At 38.1% G+C, this 16883-nt stretch overlaps 2 protein-coding genes and 1 long non-coding RNA gene across 4 annotated transcripts in view; 2 read left to right on the forward strand and 1 right to left on the reverse strand.

Annotated features, from left to right (window-relative positions):
- Nucleotides 1-11070, forward strand: part of col28a2a (collagen, type XXVIII, alpha 2a) — a 21337-nt gene extending 10267 nt beyond the window's left edge. The window contains exons 12-36 of the mRNA XM_040148080.1: nt 172-240; nt 368-436; nt 598-666; nt 2545-2613; nt 3395-3463; nt 3596-3664; nt 3973-4041; nt 4154-4225; nt 4423-4491; nt 4586-4657; nt 4803-4871; nt 5017-5085; nt 5181-5249; nt 5353-5421; nt 5535-5603; nt 5800-5868; nt 6135-6203; nt 6292-6372; nt 7091-7126; nt 7212-7248; nt 7923-8480; nt 8613-8935; nt 9044-9299; nt 10086-10274; nt 10359-11070. Of these exons, the coding sequence (XP_040004014.1) occupies nt 172-240; nt 368-436; nt 598-666; nt 2545-2613; nt 3395-3463; nt 3596-3664; nt 3973-4041; nt 4154-4225; nt 4423-4491; nt 4586-4657; nt 4803-4871; nt 5017-5085; nt 5181-5249; nt 5353-5421; nt 5535-5603; nt 5800-5868; nt 6135-6203; nt 6292-6372; nt 7091-7126; nt 7212-7248; nt 7923-8480; nt 8613-8935; nt 9044-9299; nt 10086-10274; nt 10359-10366 (2667 nt within the window). The 3' untranslated portion in view covers nt 10367-11070. The remainder of the gene's footprint in view (nt 1-171; nt 241-367; nt 437-597; nt 667-2544; nt 2614-3394; nt 3464-3595; nt 3665-3972; nt 4042-4153; nt 4226-4422; nt 4492-4585; nt 4658-4802; nt 4872-5016; nt 5086-5180; nt 5250-5352; nt 5422-5534; nt 5604-5799; nt 5869-6134; nt 6204-6291; nt 6373-7090; nt 7127-7211; nt 7249-7922; nt 8481-8612; nt 8936-9043; nt 9300-10085; nt 10275-10358) is intronic.
- On the reverse strand, nt 8178-12983 carry LOC120801288. The gene is made up of 3 exons (XR_005709081.1): nt 12723-12983; nt 10069-10203; nt 8178-9447 (listed from the first exon to the last, which is right to left on the reverse strand). It is a non-coding gene; the product is annotated as an uncharacterized LOC120801288 (long non-coding RNA).
- Nucleotides 11651-16712, forward strand: bbs5 (Bardet-Biedl syndrome 5). Of its 2 annotated transcripts, none has more exons than XM_040148082.1 (12): nt 11651-11918; nt 12755-12837; nt 12928-12993; nt 13643-13692; nt 14048-14175; nt 14276-14411; nt 14942-15037; nt 15349-15411; nt 15546-15680; nt 15918-16001; nt 16255-16278; nt 16362-16712. In XM_040148082.1, exons 1-12 carry the CDS (start codon nt 11746-11748, stop codon nt 16461-16463), a joined length of 1140 nt encoding a protein of 379 aa, XP_040004016.1. In that variant the 5' UTR covers nt 11651-11745; the 3' UTR covers nt 16464-16712. The 2 variants fall into 2 exon arrangements, with proteins under 2 accessions (XP_040004016.1, XP_040004017.1); XM_040148083.1 differs by lacking the exon at nt 11651-11918 and adding an exon at nt 11932-12507.
- The last annotated feature ends 171 nt before the right edge of the window (nt 16713-16883 follow it).

Raw genomic sequence — 16883 nt, forward strand, 5'->3', positions numbered from 1 at the left:
CATAGTGTTTTTACACAGAGAGAAAGCCATCATAGGCTAAAATTAAGAGATTAAGCAATTTAAAGGACAACACGTAATTAATGGCTCAGGACTCAGGTCCTTTTAATTTTAGTTCATGGTTTAAGCTCCGACGTACACTGGTGTTAAGTGTTAGTATGTTTGTGATCACAGGGTGAACGTGGCCCACCTGGCCCTCTAGGAATTCAGGGGGAAACTGGTATTGGACTTCCTGGACCAAAAGTAAGTTGTGTGATGGATCATCCTATGAATACTTTATTGTACTTTGTGATTATTTGTGATTTTTGAATTGGTATCTAGATTTCTTTGGGTTTCTTTTATTAAACTTAGTCATTATATTAATCTGCAGGGTGACATGGGGTTCCAGGGCAGACCAGGTCCTCCTGGTCCTCCAGGAGTGGGTGAACCCGGACTTCCTGTACGTTAAGAAGAAACAGTCTGTGCTATGGCAAATTGTTTGTGTCTATGATGTCCATATTTGTTTCAGCGGCTAATGTGATCTGCTGAAAAAGCCCATACAGGTACTTTGATCTGAGCATTGTTTGAGTGACATATTGTACACTCTGGCTTTGTTTACAGGGACCTCAAGGACCACAAGGTGTTCAAGGGGAAAAAGGACCCCGAGGTGAAGGATTCCCTGGACCAAAGGTATTATTATGAGTTTTGTCATTAGACAATAATCAAAACAAAAGTGACATTGTCTAGGTCAAAACCAGAACATGCCACATTGCTTTGTTAACATTCTCTATAGGGTAAACCAGAAAGAGATAAAAGATGTTCTTCAAAGAAATTTAAGTCTGAACATATCTTAATAATATGTGAGTTACACATGAATTAAATAATGATTGGTCACCTGTTGAACATCAAGCCCAAATGCTTCAAAACTATTGATAAATGTTAACTTGTTGCAGAGAACTGTCTTGCTTTACTCTTGCACTATTATGGTATGACGTTTGTCAGAATGTCTAATATGTTATACAGGGCTTTGCAGCCTCAGGTCTAAATGATTCAATGTACAGACACGTGCATTTGAAGAGAGTTTGGCAACAGTGGTCTACAGGGATATAGTCCAAGATGGACATGTCATGACAAGCAAACAAAAATGACAGCTACCCATATAAAAAATAGAATAAAAAACTTAGGCGAGCAAAGACCCCCTCTGTCCCCTGCATTGATGACTCTATCAAGGTGCCCTTCAGGAAAGCACTTAGTCTGCTCAGGTAACAGCTCAGGGGTAAAGATGTGGAACTGCATAAATCTCATGCACATGGCAGAAGTCAGTAAATAAATGAAGAACCAGAACTTGAAACACTCTTAACACTCTCTAAGGTTATTCCACAAGATTTAATAGGTGACAGGAAACATTGGCAAAGAACAGTGGGAATGTTGTGCAACAAAGGTCCCGAACTGGAAGTGAATAAATTCTTTTACTTTGTCTCTGGCGTCAGGAAATTTTGGTTCAAGCTCTACTTATCTTTTAGTTATATCAAAGGTTAATCCTGTTGAGTAATTTCTGTGTTTAAATCTGTGCTTCTCTCGTGCTGAGGTTGAAGTCAACCTGATGTCAATATAAAATTAAGGACTTGATGAGAGTAACTGATGAGCAGAACACGTGTTAACGTGTTAAGCCTGTAAAAACTGTATTTTTTTTTCCCCGAGCTTCAACATGCTGCACTATGAACACTATATTTTACAACAGCCTCTGCAAATGCTCCATTCAAAAGGAGATAGCTGGGATTCAACCAAGGGTTTAACATAACATGCAAGACTGGGCACAGTAGTATATGGCTTACAGTGTAAAATATGCATAGACATTATTATTAACAACAGCATGTCTAACTCTACAGCTGCAAAGAAAAAAAATCTAACCACAATGAAGTAAGATTATAATACCTAAGTAAGAGTAAAATAACCTTTGTCAATACCCTCTCACTTTTACTGCAGTTCATGACAAACCTTGTGCATAAATCTGACGATGATAGGAGCATATTCTTGTGGTTGTTGAGGATTCTCTGTAAAGAAATCTAGGTAAACTTTTATTTGTTAAAGGAAGCTCTTGGAAAATGAACGCTGAAAATGTCCTCAAGCACCTACACCTGTTTGACATGTGCCAAATTTCCTGGCTGTTATAAGTTTTACTTCTCTGCTGATTTCTACCCCTTGTAAAAGGGGATCTGTCAGAGGTGATCAAACCCTCTCTTCTCCCCTCACACACATGGAGTTAATATGATCACGTCTGCATTTCATTTTACTTGGATTTTGCTCATGCTGCTCCCATTGGCACCCCTTCACTTCATTATTCACGAGTAGTGGAAAGGTTAAAGAATCGTGCAGTCAAGAGGTACCCTGAATAAAGGAGGAAAAAGCTTTTTCATTCCTTGTGGATAAGATAATTTTGTATCAATCACAAGAAGCTGACATGAACCAACATGCTCCTCTTCACTGAGAACAATTCAGATTTGGCTGTGACCCAATCTCAAGTGGCTGTGATGTAACTGACAAAGATGACCTGATTTTGTTCCACAGGGCGATCGGGGGCTCCCAGGACCGAGGGGGCCAAGGGGACAGCAGGGTGCAGGAATCAAAGGAGAAAGGGTGGGTTTTAAATTTATCATCTGACAAAGAAAATTCACTGCAGCATGTACACAACAAAGGCACTCATGAAATCCATAAAGATTAACATCTTTCAGTAGCTGATTCCAGTAGGTGATGGGTTGTATTTGTTCTGCATCTGACAGAAATATTTAAACCTATCAATCATGATATTAAATCGTCATGGAGATCGTCTTTATAGGTTTATGGTGCAGCTCTGGGGATTTCTGATCTGCACAAAATTGATCGACTCTATGCATAGCTTACTCTTGAGTAAAGTACCTAAAGTACAGTTCTGGTATAAGTCATATTAAGGACTCAAAAGCAGGATGCAGAAGCAGAGTAGTTAAAGTAAAAAGACAGTAAACTTGGTCTTTGTTCATAAATAAGGTGGGCAACAGGTAAGCAGTCAGTGAAGGCAAACAAGTCCAAAAAAAGGAGTAGACAGGAAGACAAAAACCCTAAACAGGCAGGGGTCATTAGCAGACAGGCTATAAGGCAAAATACAAGATCTGGCAAAAAGTGCAAGTTATTGGAAAGGTATATATAGAAAGTGACTGGTAAGCAATGGTCAGGTGAAGGAGGAATGATAAGGAATATAGCTATTCTGTCATCTACTCAGCAGTGTTGACATGATGTCTAAAAGGTTGGGATTGTTAGACGTTGGTGGAGATTTGCACTACACTTAGGTTTTTGTTGTTGTTTTTGTCAAGATCCTATTGTTACATATTAAATATACAGTAAGCATATCTGTATTGACCTTTCTATGGTGTTTTACTTTTAGGGTGAATTGGGGCCTCCAGGTCTTCCAGGGCCAACTGGTCTGACAGGAGTGGGCATACAGGGTGAAAAGGTCAGCAGAATATTATTATCTAAATGCTAATAAAGTAGTGTTTATTATTTCTCTGTCACATACCCTGACACATACGAATGCAATAGTAGCACAACCTGCATTGATAGTCTTGTAATCTTTATTATTGCACAGGGAATTGAGGGTCCAAGAGGGCCACCTGGAGTCAGAGGGTTTCCAGGCGAAGGTTTACCTGGACCTAAGGTCTGTTTAAACACCAATAACAATCAAGATTGAATGTGCTTGTTTGGTCAGAGAGAGCTTGCAAGGAGGCTAGCATTATCACTTGATACACACAAAGCTAAAAGATTGATTCCAGGTCACTCTAGAATTACAATTTTACATGTTCTGATCTGAACTGATCTAATGTAATCAGGATGTGACTTTGTCACATCATTATCACATAACACATAGCAGTGTGAACAGTAGTGCAATAAGTGAGTTAGAAAAATAGACAGTAAAATTACATTATAGTTGAAGTGACCATAGTGTTCGTGTCGGTGGTGTTATAGGGAGACCAAGGTTTACCAGGAGAGCAGGGTGCTCCCGGAGAGAGAGGCATTGGTGAGCCTGGTCCAAAGGTAAGCTGAGTCACATTCTGAGCCAAATAAGTCAATTTAGTTGTGGTCTGTATTGTCAGTGCCAATGTACTGAATTCATCAAAAATCAAACAATACTATTCTGCTGTTACAGGGAGAGCCTGGAGCAGCTGGTTTGGGTGGCTTGCCAGGTCTACCGGGAGAAGATGGAGCTCCAGGGCAGAAGGTACAGTATATTATGCCACCTCTGTGGAAAACTGCTACTGTGTAACCCAATTTCCTCCAAGTATCTGAAACGTACCTTTTTTTCCTTTGTCCACTGACTTACAATGAAAAAAAAACTTGATTACTTCAAAAATTCTTTGTCACAGCTGAGGAGTTACAGGGATTGTTTCTTTGTCTCATCTACCTTTCCTCTCTTAGGGTGAGCCTGGATTACCTGGTTTAAGAGGTCCTGAGGGAGCACAAGGAATTGGAACACAAGGGGAGAAGGTATGCTTTAGATTTAACTATATATCCTTGTGTTGTCCCAATCTTTGTCAGATCAAATGTTAATCCGTTGATTTATGACTGTACTTCCACCCAGGGCGACCAGGGTGTGCGGGGCATCCGTGGGTTACATGGGCCTCCCGGGATTTCAGGACCCTCAGGACCAAAGGTCAGAATTAATGGTGCATTTTATCATGGTGTGATAGCTTCCACGGTGAAGTAGAAAAAGCTCCTGTTCCCAACTTCTTTCCATTTATTCTATAATGAATACTTTGCTGTTGAAGATTTATGCCACACTAACTCTCACCTTCCAGGGCGAACGTGGGATACCAGGCCAGCAGGGCATGCCAGGGCAGCCAGGACGATCTATATCAGGTCCAAAGGTAAACAACTAAAAATGTATCATTAATGGCAGGTAGACAAATAGCACAAAGCCAGAAGAACCTCCAGATAGAGTCCGATGCCATGTAATGAATCAAAACATTGTTGCTGCTAAAAATCATTGTGACTTTATTGTCCTGTCTCCAGGGTGATATAGGTCTTGTTGGGCCTCCTGGTCCTGTTGGGGAAACAGGTCACGGTCTACCTGGTCCAAAGGTAAACACTGCCATGTTTATTCAGAACTCTAAAAAACATATTTGTATAGACTCAAACATGTTGTTGGTCTTCATCACTGAATTTTGTTTAACCAGGGTGACCGTGGTCATCCAGGTTTACCAGGTCCACTTGGTCCAAAAGGTGAAGGCATTCCTGGCCCTGTGGTTTGTATCACCGACTAAGAAATTACAAATCCTAATATTTTGCAACAAGTAAAATCCTGTGGAAACTGGAACAGTCTGACCTAACTTATGCACTTTTTTTTAGGGTCCTCCAGGCATGCCAGGCTTACCAGGAGAACCGGGACCAGAGGGAATAGGAATTCCAGGTCCTAAGGTTTGTCTACAAGTTTTTTTGTTTTTTATCTGTTTGCGGGGCAGTTTATGTGTATGGTGTATCTGTACGTATGGTGATACTCAGTCCATTTGATGATGTCATGTCTATTGCAGGGTGACATTGGCTTTAGAGGATTGCCAGGTTTGCCCGGCCCACCTGGAGAGGGCTTACAAGGACCATCAGTAAAAAACATTATCTACCACACAGCTCAATCTAATTATAATTAATAATAAAATCAGAATCACAGCTAATAACAAAACAAATTAACCATTAACAATGGTTAGAGATTGTACTATACATTGTACCTTCTCATTTACTATACTCAAGTTTGGAAATTTTTTAATTCTTCTCTTAAACCAGTGGTCTGATTACTTTTAGGGTAATGTTGGGAGACCAGGACCTCCTGGTCCAACTGGACCTCCAGGAGAAGGTATTCAAGGCCCAAAGGTAAATGTTACCACAGTTTGTGGAAGTGCTGTCATTCTAGGACATACCAAGCTCTTCATAATCAGGGTTAATTTACAAATTTACTTTCTTGTCCACAGCAAGTAAGAAGTGAAGCAATATGATGTAACTAAATGGTGCTGACATGTTACACAGTACAGAACTGCATGGAAAACTAGCTGCAGGACAAATCATAGCAATAATTTATGATCTTTAGTTTAGATGTATCTCTCCTGTATGGTTCAAGTAAAAGTAGAGTCTAATTTCAGGGTGAGCCTGGATCTCAAGGTATGACCGGGCCTAGAGGGCCTCAAGGAGATGGCTTTCCTGGCACAAAGGTGAGGCATTTAGATGTAGCTTTCAAACATTTTATTGATATGTAATTAACTAGTCTCTGACTGATGATATACTCTTTCCTTGTTACAGGGTGATCGTGGATTACAGGGTGAAAGGGGAATGAAAGGTACAAAAGGAGACATGGGTGATCATGGAGTCCCTGGTGAATCAGTGAGTACAACAGATTTTTTCAGTTTTTCGGTGGAGAATGTTATCTTATGATGCCCTTTTCAATTCCATCCATTAGCTATACCACTTATCCTTTGAGGGTTGCGGAGGGCCTGGAGCAAATCCCAGCCGGCATTGGACGAGAGGCGAGACTATCTCGCCCAGTCTATCACAGGGCTGGCACATAGAGAACAAACAACCAGTCACACTCACATTCACACCTATGGGCAATGTAGATTCTCCAATTAACCTGACCTGCATGTCTTTGGACTGTGGAAAGAAGCCGGAGTACCCAGAGGAAACCTACGTAGGCACGCGGAGGACATCCAAACACCAAAAAGAAAAGTTCAAACCCAGAACCTTCTCGCTGTGAAGCAACAGTGCTAACCACTGCACTACCGTGCTGCCCCCCTTTTCAATGCCATTTCTAAGTACTGAGAGGCAAATTCAGTAAATTGAGAAATAAATGTTGCAAAGTCTCTCATAGGCTTGATACATCTCATAATCTAGAACAGCAGGTTTAAATTGTGTGTATAGTATATGAAGGCAAGTATACTGTAAAAACCGATACGTTTTTTGATACACTAGTAATAAAACGCTGAATAACAATAATCATAATCACAACTAGCATCTTCATCATCACCATCACCCTATGAGATAGAGATAGAACTGTTTTTATTAAACACACAACAGAGGCATTGATATTGTTTTCAACTTCCAGGGGAGGCCAGGAGCAAAAGGAGAACCAGGACTCACAGTAAGATTATTAATTCAACAAATGTTTGACCTTTCAACAAAGTATAGTTATTTTATACTAATGTTTATTTTACATATTTTTTCAGAGAGAAGACATTATAAGGCTGATAAAAGAAATCTGTGGTAAGACCACCAGTCAAATCTAGTTTTAATAATATAACTTTGAAGATGCTGGTACTTCAAATTCTCGACTGCTATGAATGTAGAGCCAAAGTAAGATTGACGGTATAATTATTCTGTTGTCAAATTTTATTATTTTGGTCCAAATTCTGTCAGCAGTATTTTTTTTATAAGCTACAATTAATTAAGCCATGCTAGCAGTGATGGATGGCAATGTCGGTATGTCCGTTGGTCCACCATTTAGCTCCAGACTGAAACATCTTAACTACTGGATCGATTATCATGAACATGACATTCATGGGCCCCAGACGAGGAATCCTATCAACTTTGTTGATCCCCTGACTTTTACTATGCCACCAATAATTTGGTTTATGGCCAAACAAATGACATTCCCATCAGCCTAAGCTGCACTTTGTTTAGTGCTAGTTAGATAGCAGGGTAACGAGCTCATCTAAAATGGTAAACATTGTCACTGTCAGCATGTTAGCATCTTAACATTAGCATTTAGCTCAAAGCACCCCTGTGCCTAAGTACATTTTCAGAGCTTTTCATGTGACTGTAGATCTTGCCCTAAGATAGCATTAGGTAAATCAGAGAACTGGAGGTACCAGGAGTCCAGTTTCTATAAAGAAATTATTTATACTAATGCTAAAACCCATGTACCTTATTGTTTTCAGGATGTGGCATCAAGTGCAAGGAAAGGCCCATGGAACTTGTGTTTGTCATCGACAGTTCAGAGAGTGTTGGACCCGAGAACTTTGAAATCATCAAAGACTTTGTCACACGGTTGGTGGACCGGACCACAGTTGGTCGCAATGCCACCAGAATCGGGCTGGTCCTCTACAGTCTGGACGTCCATTTGGAGTTCAACTTGGTTCGCTACATGAGCAAACAAGACGTCAAGCAGGCAATCAGAAAAATGCCGTACATGGGGGAGGGCACCTATACTGGCACTGCAATCAGAAAGGCGACTCAGGAGGCTTTCTTTAGTGCTCGGCCTGGAGTCAGAAAAGTAGCCATTGTCATCACTGATGGTCAGACTGACAAACGGGAGCCTGTCAAACTTGACATAGCTGTGAGGGAGGCTCATGCTGCAAACATTGAGATGTACGCCCTGGGGATTGTCAATTCGTCTGATCCTACGCAGGCTGAGTTCCTGCGAGAACTCAACCTCATTGCCTCTGACCCCGACAGTGAACACATGTACCTTATTGATGATTTCAACACACTACCAGGTTATAATCACAGTCTAATGTTGTAAATATCATCCCTTCAGCAGTGTGTTCATTAAAATATATAGTTAATCGTTGTCAGCTGACAGGCTGTAAAGTGCCTAGATTAACTGGTTTCTTGATTTCTTTTTTCAGCACTGGAGTCTAAACTCGTCAGTCAGTTCTGTGAAGATGAAAATGGTGCCCTTATTTACAATCGCATCACAAATGGACACTGGAACGGCAACAGTGGGCATCGGCATGGTATTAATGGAAACAATGGACATGGAGAGAATACCAATGGATATAATGGCTATGGTAATAATGGTCATTCTTATGATTATGGAAACAATGGATATGGGAACACCGGGAACAGTTACAATTACCAAGAGGAGATCCAAAATCAACGACGCACCAACAGCCGAGGCCGTGGAGACACTTTCACACTGCCCATCAGTGCTGATCCTCTCCCTGTTCAGGTCTTTTCTGAAAAGACTTCTATGTTGTTTTACTTAAAATATACTAACTTCTCTACTCTAATCTCACTGATTAATTTGTATGTTTTCATCTTCTATTCTATATTCTAGGTGGTGGACGATGATGATGGTGAAGATTTAGACATCAGAGCCCATGTGCAGGGCAGTAGCAATGTGGCTATAGTTAACAAAGCAACATCGTTATCGCCTGTGAGAGAAAGCTCTGTCTCCAATGATGCAGTCTTATCGTCTTCACTATCTTCTTCATCTTCATCCTCATCTGCAACAGCTTCGTCCACACAGGGTTCAGTTTCATCCTTAAACTCTAATCAGCTGCAGCCAGTGTTGAGTCCAGTCCTTCCTGAAGGTGAGTGTTGCACTCCTGCTGAATTGACTTTTATTACAGAGAACATTTTGACATGGCACGGGCTGGATTCTGTTTAGCTCCTTCAGTTTCAGGGTCTTGACATTGTTCATGCTGGCTCACTGTCACACTGTTACGTCTTACTGGGACACTTGAATGGAATAGAGCCATTGTTAGAGTTATTAGTAACATCTTTGCTTTTTCTATTTTGAAAAGTCAAGATATCTGCTGTGAAAAAGGCCCTAAGCTGTGTCCCAAATCCATAGTACATATAAATTCTATGCAGTATGTACTATATACTAATTGTCATAGAATACTGTTTTAGCAGTAAATATACAAAAAAATCTACTGCAACTTTGGAATCTCACTGCAAGTTAAACTTGCAAACAGAAAGCAAAATATCTTTCTTATGATTTAATACGTTTTATCTTATTTTGGTGTTTCATCACCACCGCCAATTTATGTACATTTTTCCAGCTTTGTGCCTTTGTGCGTTGCACTTCATACTAAACTCCTGCTTGCCATTTTATTATGTACACCTAGCTAAAACTAATGCAGTCTAATACAATAATCCTACAATAGGTCCTACCCCCATGAAGGTTAAAATGGTCAATTTCTGTTAAAACTGGAGGACTGTAGTAGTAGACTGCATTAATTTTCAGCTAAGTGCACCTAATAAAGTGGTGAGTGTAGTATGTAGTATGGATTTGGGACGTGCTGCTATTCTCATCGAGTACATAAATATTCTTTGGAAAACATGCATGTCACACACCATTTCTTCTTCCAAAGCCCCTCTTCTCGATCCCCGCTGTAACTTCAGCCTGGACCAAGGCAACTGCCGAGACTATAGCATCCGCTGGTACTATGACAAGCAGGCCAATGCCTGTGCACAGTTTTGGTATGGAGGCTGTGGTGGAAATGACAACCGTTACGAAACAGAAGATGAATGCAAGAATACTTGTGTTCTATTCAGAACAGGTAACTTTTGTAGATTTTTAACAGCAAATATACATTTTCTCATTTGATTATTCTTTTCTGATTTTTATAATTTTCTGTCCCCAGCTGTATAAAAGGAGAAGAAGGCATCAGAAATTGGACATTTCTACTCAATAATCTGCTAATTTGTTATTTTAATGTGATGCATTCTGTCACTTGTGTTCAGAGAATTTCATGCACTTTTCTAACACTTTTGTCCTCACACAAATGTATCTTTTGGTCAAATAGCAAAGCCATGTTAAATAGTCAAATTGAATCAAATCCCGAAAAACTGCTGACCAGTTGCTGTTTTAACCCAGTGACTGAGTGACTTATGAAATTTTGCAAAAACTGACTTTATTACCTCAAAAAAATTGTACTGCTCTTAGTACAGCGGGAGAAATCCTTATTTCAGGGTTTGGCTGTCCTGGGTTTACAGTGACAACTTCAGGGAATTTATTAAAATTAAAAAATTAACCTATGGATCATTTACAGTATAGATCATATACCTGTTTGAGCCGTGTGCTTTACATACATTGAATATATTTATAGCAAGTCAGCAATAGTGAGATGTTTGTTTACGTTGTGTTGATATGATTTGCTGAAATAAGCTCTGAGTACTTTTGTGTGCGTTCTGTCGGTTGTTATTACAATGTGTCCATTCAGGTTATACCTGGCAGCTGTAATAAAGGGCCATGTCTGTGTGCGTACTACTTTCATAGGTCCCCTGCAAATGTTAACTTGTTATGAAGATTGAAGCATTGTGCAGTCTGTCCATTAAAGGCCTGTCTATTTGGGCAGTGTGTGTATATCTGAATATATGTTTTGTATGTTTTTTTAATAATAAAATATAAATAATGGTGGTTGAGTTTGTTATGTGTTTATTAAGCAAAGTAACCAGTATCACTATTACCAATATAGCCATCACCATCATCTGTGTCCACCGTCCTTTGTGTTCTTGGTAAATAACAGGATACAGTCGGTTAGTGGCATCATTGTTTTATTGGTCATTAGTGTTAAATATTGATAGCTCTTCACTACCATCAAAAGTTTTTAGACACTATTTTAGCTTTTTAGTTAAATCTCAGGTAATGTAATTGGAAATTCAGAGCAAAGAGATTGATAAATATAAAGAAAATATTTAAAAATGTTTTTGATTCTTAATTATGAAAAGTGCAGTACTAACCTTATCATTATTTTCTTTCTAATGTAAAGCACATTGAGTTCTCCCCTTGTGCATGAATTGTGCTATATAAATGAAGTGCATCAGACTTTACTCTCTCCATGTGTTTTTAACATCTTAATTGGTAGGTTTTTCCGGCACACCTGCCTTTAATAAAGCACTAATTAGGGGTCCCATTGGGCTTTAATAGTTTGCAGCACTTTGAAGCATTCCTCTCCACACACATGGTGGAGAAAAAAATGTAGCATATTTAGTTTTTAGTTTTACAGCAGACTATTACTTGACGGGCAGATGTTTCACAAAGAAAATGCCACAAAAAAAAACCAAAACATTTTCTTTGAGCATTATGGTGACCGGAAACAGGAGGGAAAATTTAGAGATAGTGTACACACATGTAACGAACTTGAAATTGAAATTGACAAACTTTTTGTAACAACCAGGAGTTTGGAAACAAAAATAACAGGGTACATCACAAAAACATCACATTTGACAAGAATATTAATTATTAAATACATTAATTGAATTTTTCATTTTACAAGGCTGTTCTTTTTCTTAGAGACGTAAAATATTGTACTGTCCTATCTGAAATCAATTTAATACAGGATAAATGCCAGGGATTGGAGCTATTTATGAAATCTTCCTACTAGCAATCAGATTTGATTAATAATATAATCACTGGAAGAAGAGTGATTAGTAAAAAACAACGACCAAAAAAACCTTAACATGTTCCTATGAGAGGGAAAAGTCAGATTCAGTATATTGAGGAATAAATGTACTAATTTCTTGCCCAACTTCTGACATAAAAAAAACAAAAACTTGAAAGTATGAGGTCCAAAATACTTTCTGTCCCCTTGGCTTGCCGTCTGTTGCCACGGTGATTATGACAAGCTTCTTCGGATTAGCCAGCCTAGTAGACATTTAGCTAGTAGCTAAACTAACAGCAGGTAGTTAACGTTACTAAACTAACCTGTGAGAGTGATAACCTGCAGCCATGGCATCTGTTTTAGATGCTCTCTGGGAAGACAGAGACGTTAGATTCGACATAACAGCGCAGTAAGTTAACGCTGAATTCGTTTGGGATCATTTCACCGTCGTAGAAACTGGTTAGCTCAGTTACGCTACATACATTAGCCACCGCTAATACTAGGCTGCGAGGTTTTCCGATAACAGTGTTTAACTTTATAATCTTTCATGACGAAAAATAAACAAAAACGTTTTAGGATAGTGTAAAGTTATATTTGTGTTGTTGCAGAGATGTCGTAGATCACCTTTCAGTCAATAAATGTGTCGCTGTTCACAGGCAGATGAAAACTCGTCCAGGAGAGGTGCTGATAGATTGCCTGGACTCCATAGAAGACACCAAAGGAAACAACGGAGATCGAGGTAGCTGTCTTGGAGGTTCACACCTTCTCGGCAACTAGTGTTTGGCAGATCAGAGACTTAATGACTCATAATGTCCACCGTTTTTTGCAGGACGACTCTTAGTAACAAACCTGAGGATCATTTGGCACTCCCTGGCCCTGCCAAGAGTCAATTTGTGTGAGTACACCTGCACGGTTACTTGCGTTTCTATTGTATTTCATTTCAATTTTGATTCTGATTCTGTCAGCTGAATATTTTTGTCCTCTCTTGGAAATGCATGGCATTAAATTACTTTGTTAAATTAGTATAATTTGGACAGACTTAAGGGATTAAAAATATTTTCACTTTAGGTTTAATTGTTTCCCTGTGCATCATCTATTTAGTTTTCCTTTTGTCTTAAATTTAATATAAATCTAAAGTTATATGAGTGACCATAGTCATGAATTTCAGAAAAAAACAATAAAAGTAGGCTTTTACAATTTGGTGAGATTAGGCTCACTAAAGCTTTCTTCATATTTTCTAATCATCTCAGTTTCCATTATCACTTATCATTCATGATTCATCATCATCATCAATAATGAAATTAGAGGAACTTGAAAGCTCAGAAGTTTTCATTTTTTGTTACATTATACCAAACTAATCATTGTTAGACATCATGTTAGCGATCTGACTGTGGTTTGTGTCTTAAGGTTCTGAATTGACTTTGAGTGCTGAAATTAGCAAGTATATGCCAACAAAGTAAAGAGTTAAGATGACTGCAAGAAGCGAAGTGTGAAACTATATGAAAGGTAAAGCTAATCTACATGCAAATCTGTTATATTTTCAGCTGTGGGTTACAACTCAATCATTAACATCACAACAAGGACAGCTAACTCTGTAAGTAAACCTTAGTTTTATTTCTATAACTATTAAAAGTTTTATTATTAAATATTTTATCATAATATTACTATTTAAATTCCACAGTTTTTGACCAGAATCTTTATACATATACTGAGATATTATAGGCACTTCTTAATTGAACAAATGATTTGATTGCCTCAATGTATGTGTTTGACTTTTTATTCTAAAGTGGATAAATGTTTCACTGTAATTGATGCAAGGACAAAGCCAATAACGTCAACTTTGTTTCAATATACTATAACTTGTAGTAAATAAAATATGAAGTATATTAGTAATAAATATGATCAAGGCTGAAAAAATGCTAATTAAGGAACTTAATGCACTTTTCCAGAAACTGAGAGGTCAAACTGAAGCACTCTACATCTTGACAAAGTCCAACAACACAAGATTTGAGTTCATTTTCACAAATGTGGTTCCAGGAAGTCCACGGCTCTTTACTTCTGTCATTTCTGTACACAGGTAAAACAATGCTGAGGGAATGTTCAATTCTCTAATTACGTTCTACATAAAATGTATGTCCTACTAAATATTTTACACTTTTTTTTGGGGTTTGTTTTAGAGCATATGAGACCTCCAAAATGTACAGGGACCTGAAACTACGAGCTGCTCTCATTCAAAATAAGCAGCTGAGACTTTTGCCCCGGGAGCAAGTGTATGATAAAATTAATGGAGTTTGGAATTTATCCAGTGATCAGGTACTGGTGTTCTTCATGAAATGTTTCTGTTTAAATTATTTTCAGCATTAACCAAGTTTACATAATGTACAGATCAACATGTACAAATTTAACCTATTACTGTACATTTCAAAGCCCAAGTATTTTGAAGTGTGTGATTGTTTTTCTATCGACCAGTACAATTGTATGAAAACGTAACTAGTAAAACAATGTACAGTAACAAGTTGTCTAAACAAAACTAATTTCAAACTTCATTATATTTTATTGTTTTGCTGAATGTATTGATGAAAAGTCCTTCATTTGCACAATAGATAACTGGATATAAATATATGAAATTTACGAGTTACATGAGCCCATTGCAGTGAAACAAAGAAATGTAAATACAGTAACTACTGTTTGCCTGTTATTCCTCCATTAAATGGTTCCCATTTAGTACCTGGGATCAGCAAGGTTACTGTTTTGCATTTGATGTAATTATTGGAGAAAAACAGTTTGCAGGGTGAGTAACCAGATTAGATTGACTCCATTGTTGTTGGTTTTCTTTCTTTTAGGGCAATCTTGGGACTTTCTTCATCACAAATGTACGGATTGTGTGGCATGCCAATATGAACGAAAGCTTCAATGTCAGCATTCCTTACCTCCAGATAGTAAGTATAATACACTATTATAATTATAATCATAATTATAATTATAAAACACAAATGTTCTTGCCTTTTTGTTTGGTTCTAGTAAACTAATCTGTTACATACTCAGGAGTGCATGTAATAGATAATAAGTGACGTTTTTAAAATGGAAGTTGTTTCACTTCGGTCACAGATACCACTGTAGCTTTGCACATGAGCTGCTGCTAACTATCTTGTTTCTGTTGCAGAATCATGTAATGTTTGTCTTTCAGTTTGAGACTGTTATGTATTTAATTTTTATTTTTTACATTTTTTTTACATTTTTTTCCTCAAAGTGGTCTATCAGAATAAGAGACTCAAAGTTTGGCTTGGCCTTGGTGATAGAGAGTTCACGTCAGGTAACCTGTTTCTCTGCAGTTTGAGTCCCATTCACCTGTATTGATCACAATGTAATGATAAACACTAGTAACAAGAGTTCCTTCTCTGATTTGTTTGCTGGTAATCTGCAAATGGACTGTCTTTTTGGTTTTAGAGTGGTGGCTATGTGCTCGGATTTAAGATTGACCCTGTGGATAAGCTTCAAGATGCACTTAAGGAAATCAACTCATTGCATAAGGTGTACTCTGCTAACCCTATCTTTGGAGTGGACTATGAAATGGAAGAAAAGGTAGGAATATTGAAATTTTAATAAAAACTCTGACCCTGAACTCCTCAATAGTATAACATTAAAACGGTAAACAAACCAAATTTAAAAGCGGTCTAAAATATAATAGTGTCATTTTAACAGCTGATTTCTTTAACCTACATTCCCATCAATGTTTTTAATACTTCACTGTAGCTGGCTTTTCCACCAGTTCAGGTAATCATGTTGTCATGGCGCTGTTTGTCCTAACAATGATTGCAGCCCCAGCCTCTGGAAGAACTCACAGTGGAACAGCTTCCTGATGATGTGGAAATTGAGCCTGATGAGCAGACTGATGCTTTCACGGTGAGTGTGCCCGTTGGCCAGCCCTTACACTCCTCTGGGAGTCAGTGGTTTAGTTTTCAGACTCTCAGAATAGCCGTTAGCTAACGCCCCTCAGCCTAATGAATAAACATGAATTTATGTTGCCTAGTGCTCATGTTTGTACAGACCGGTGCTCATCAGACAACAATAGTTGATTATTACACACAGTAAGTGCCCCAGTTGGTTTGACTAAATCTGTAAATTACTTCTGGTTTTTATGTTTGCTTGCTTTCAGGCCTACTTTGCGGACGGCAATAAGGTAAATTCTCAAAACTATTAATTAGAATCATAGGGTTTGTTGTACAGTATGTGAAAGTTAATTTGTTTATTGTTATTCAAAAGCAACAAGACCGTGAGCCAGTTTTCTCTGAGGAGCTGGGCCTCGCCATTGAAAAGCTAAAGGATGGATTCACACTTCATGGACTGTGGGAAGTCATGGGCTGAAACAATGGACATGTACATATATACAGATATATTATTCAGGAAATAATGTATTTATTTATAGCTCAGGTTAAATATTGTACAGCTTATGCAAATATACTTTTCATAATAAGAAAATACTATATTACATGTGTGACAGATTTATTGTGGAGTAATTTGTATAAAGCATATTTTCCTCTAGTGGATAGAATGTGAAATAAAATGCAGTTCGTATCGTTTAAAGTTAATAAATAAATGTATATTGTAAATGGATATTGGAGAGTACATTTTTTTTAAAACAATTTCGATATTTAGGTTTGTACTGTATCTGATACATAATTCATTTGTAAGGGGATATAACACAATGATCTCAGGCTAAATACAAAGCTGCACAAGGTGCTAAGTATTTTAAAAATGTTAAAAGGGGACAAACTGTCACCTCCC

The sequence above is a fragment of the Xiphias gladius genome, chromosome 16, assembly GCF_016859285.1.
Source record: "Xiphias gladius isolate SHS-SW01 ecotype Sanya breed wild chromosome 16, ASM1685928v1, whole genome shotgun sequence".
Lineage (NCBI taxonomy): Eukaryota > Metazoa > Chordata > Actinopteri > Istiophoriformes > Xiphiidae > Xiphias > Xiphias gladius.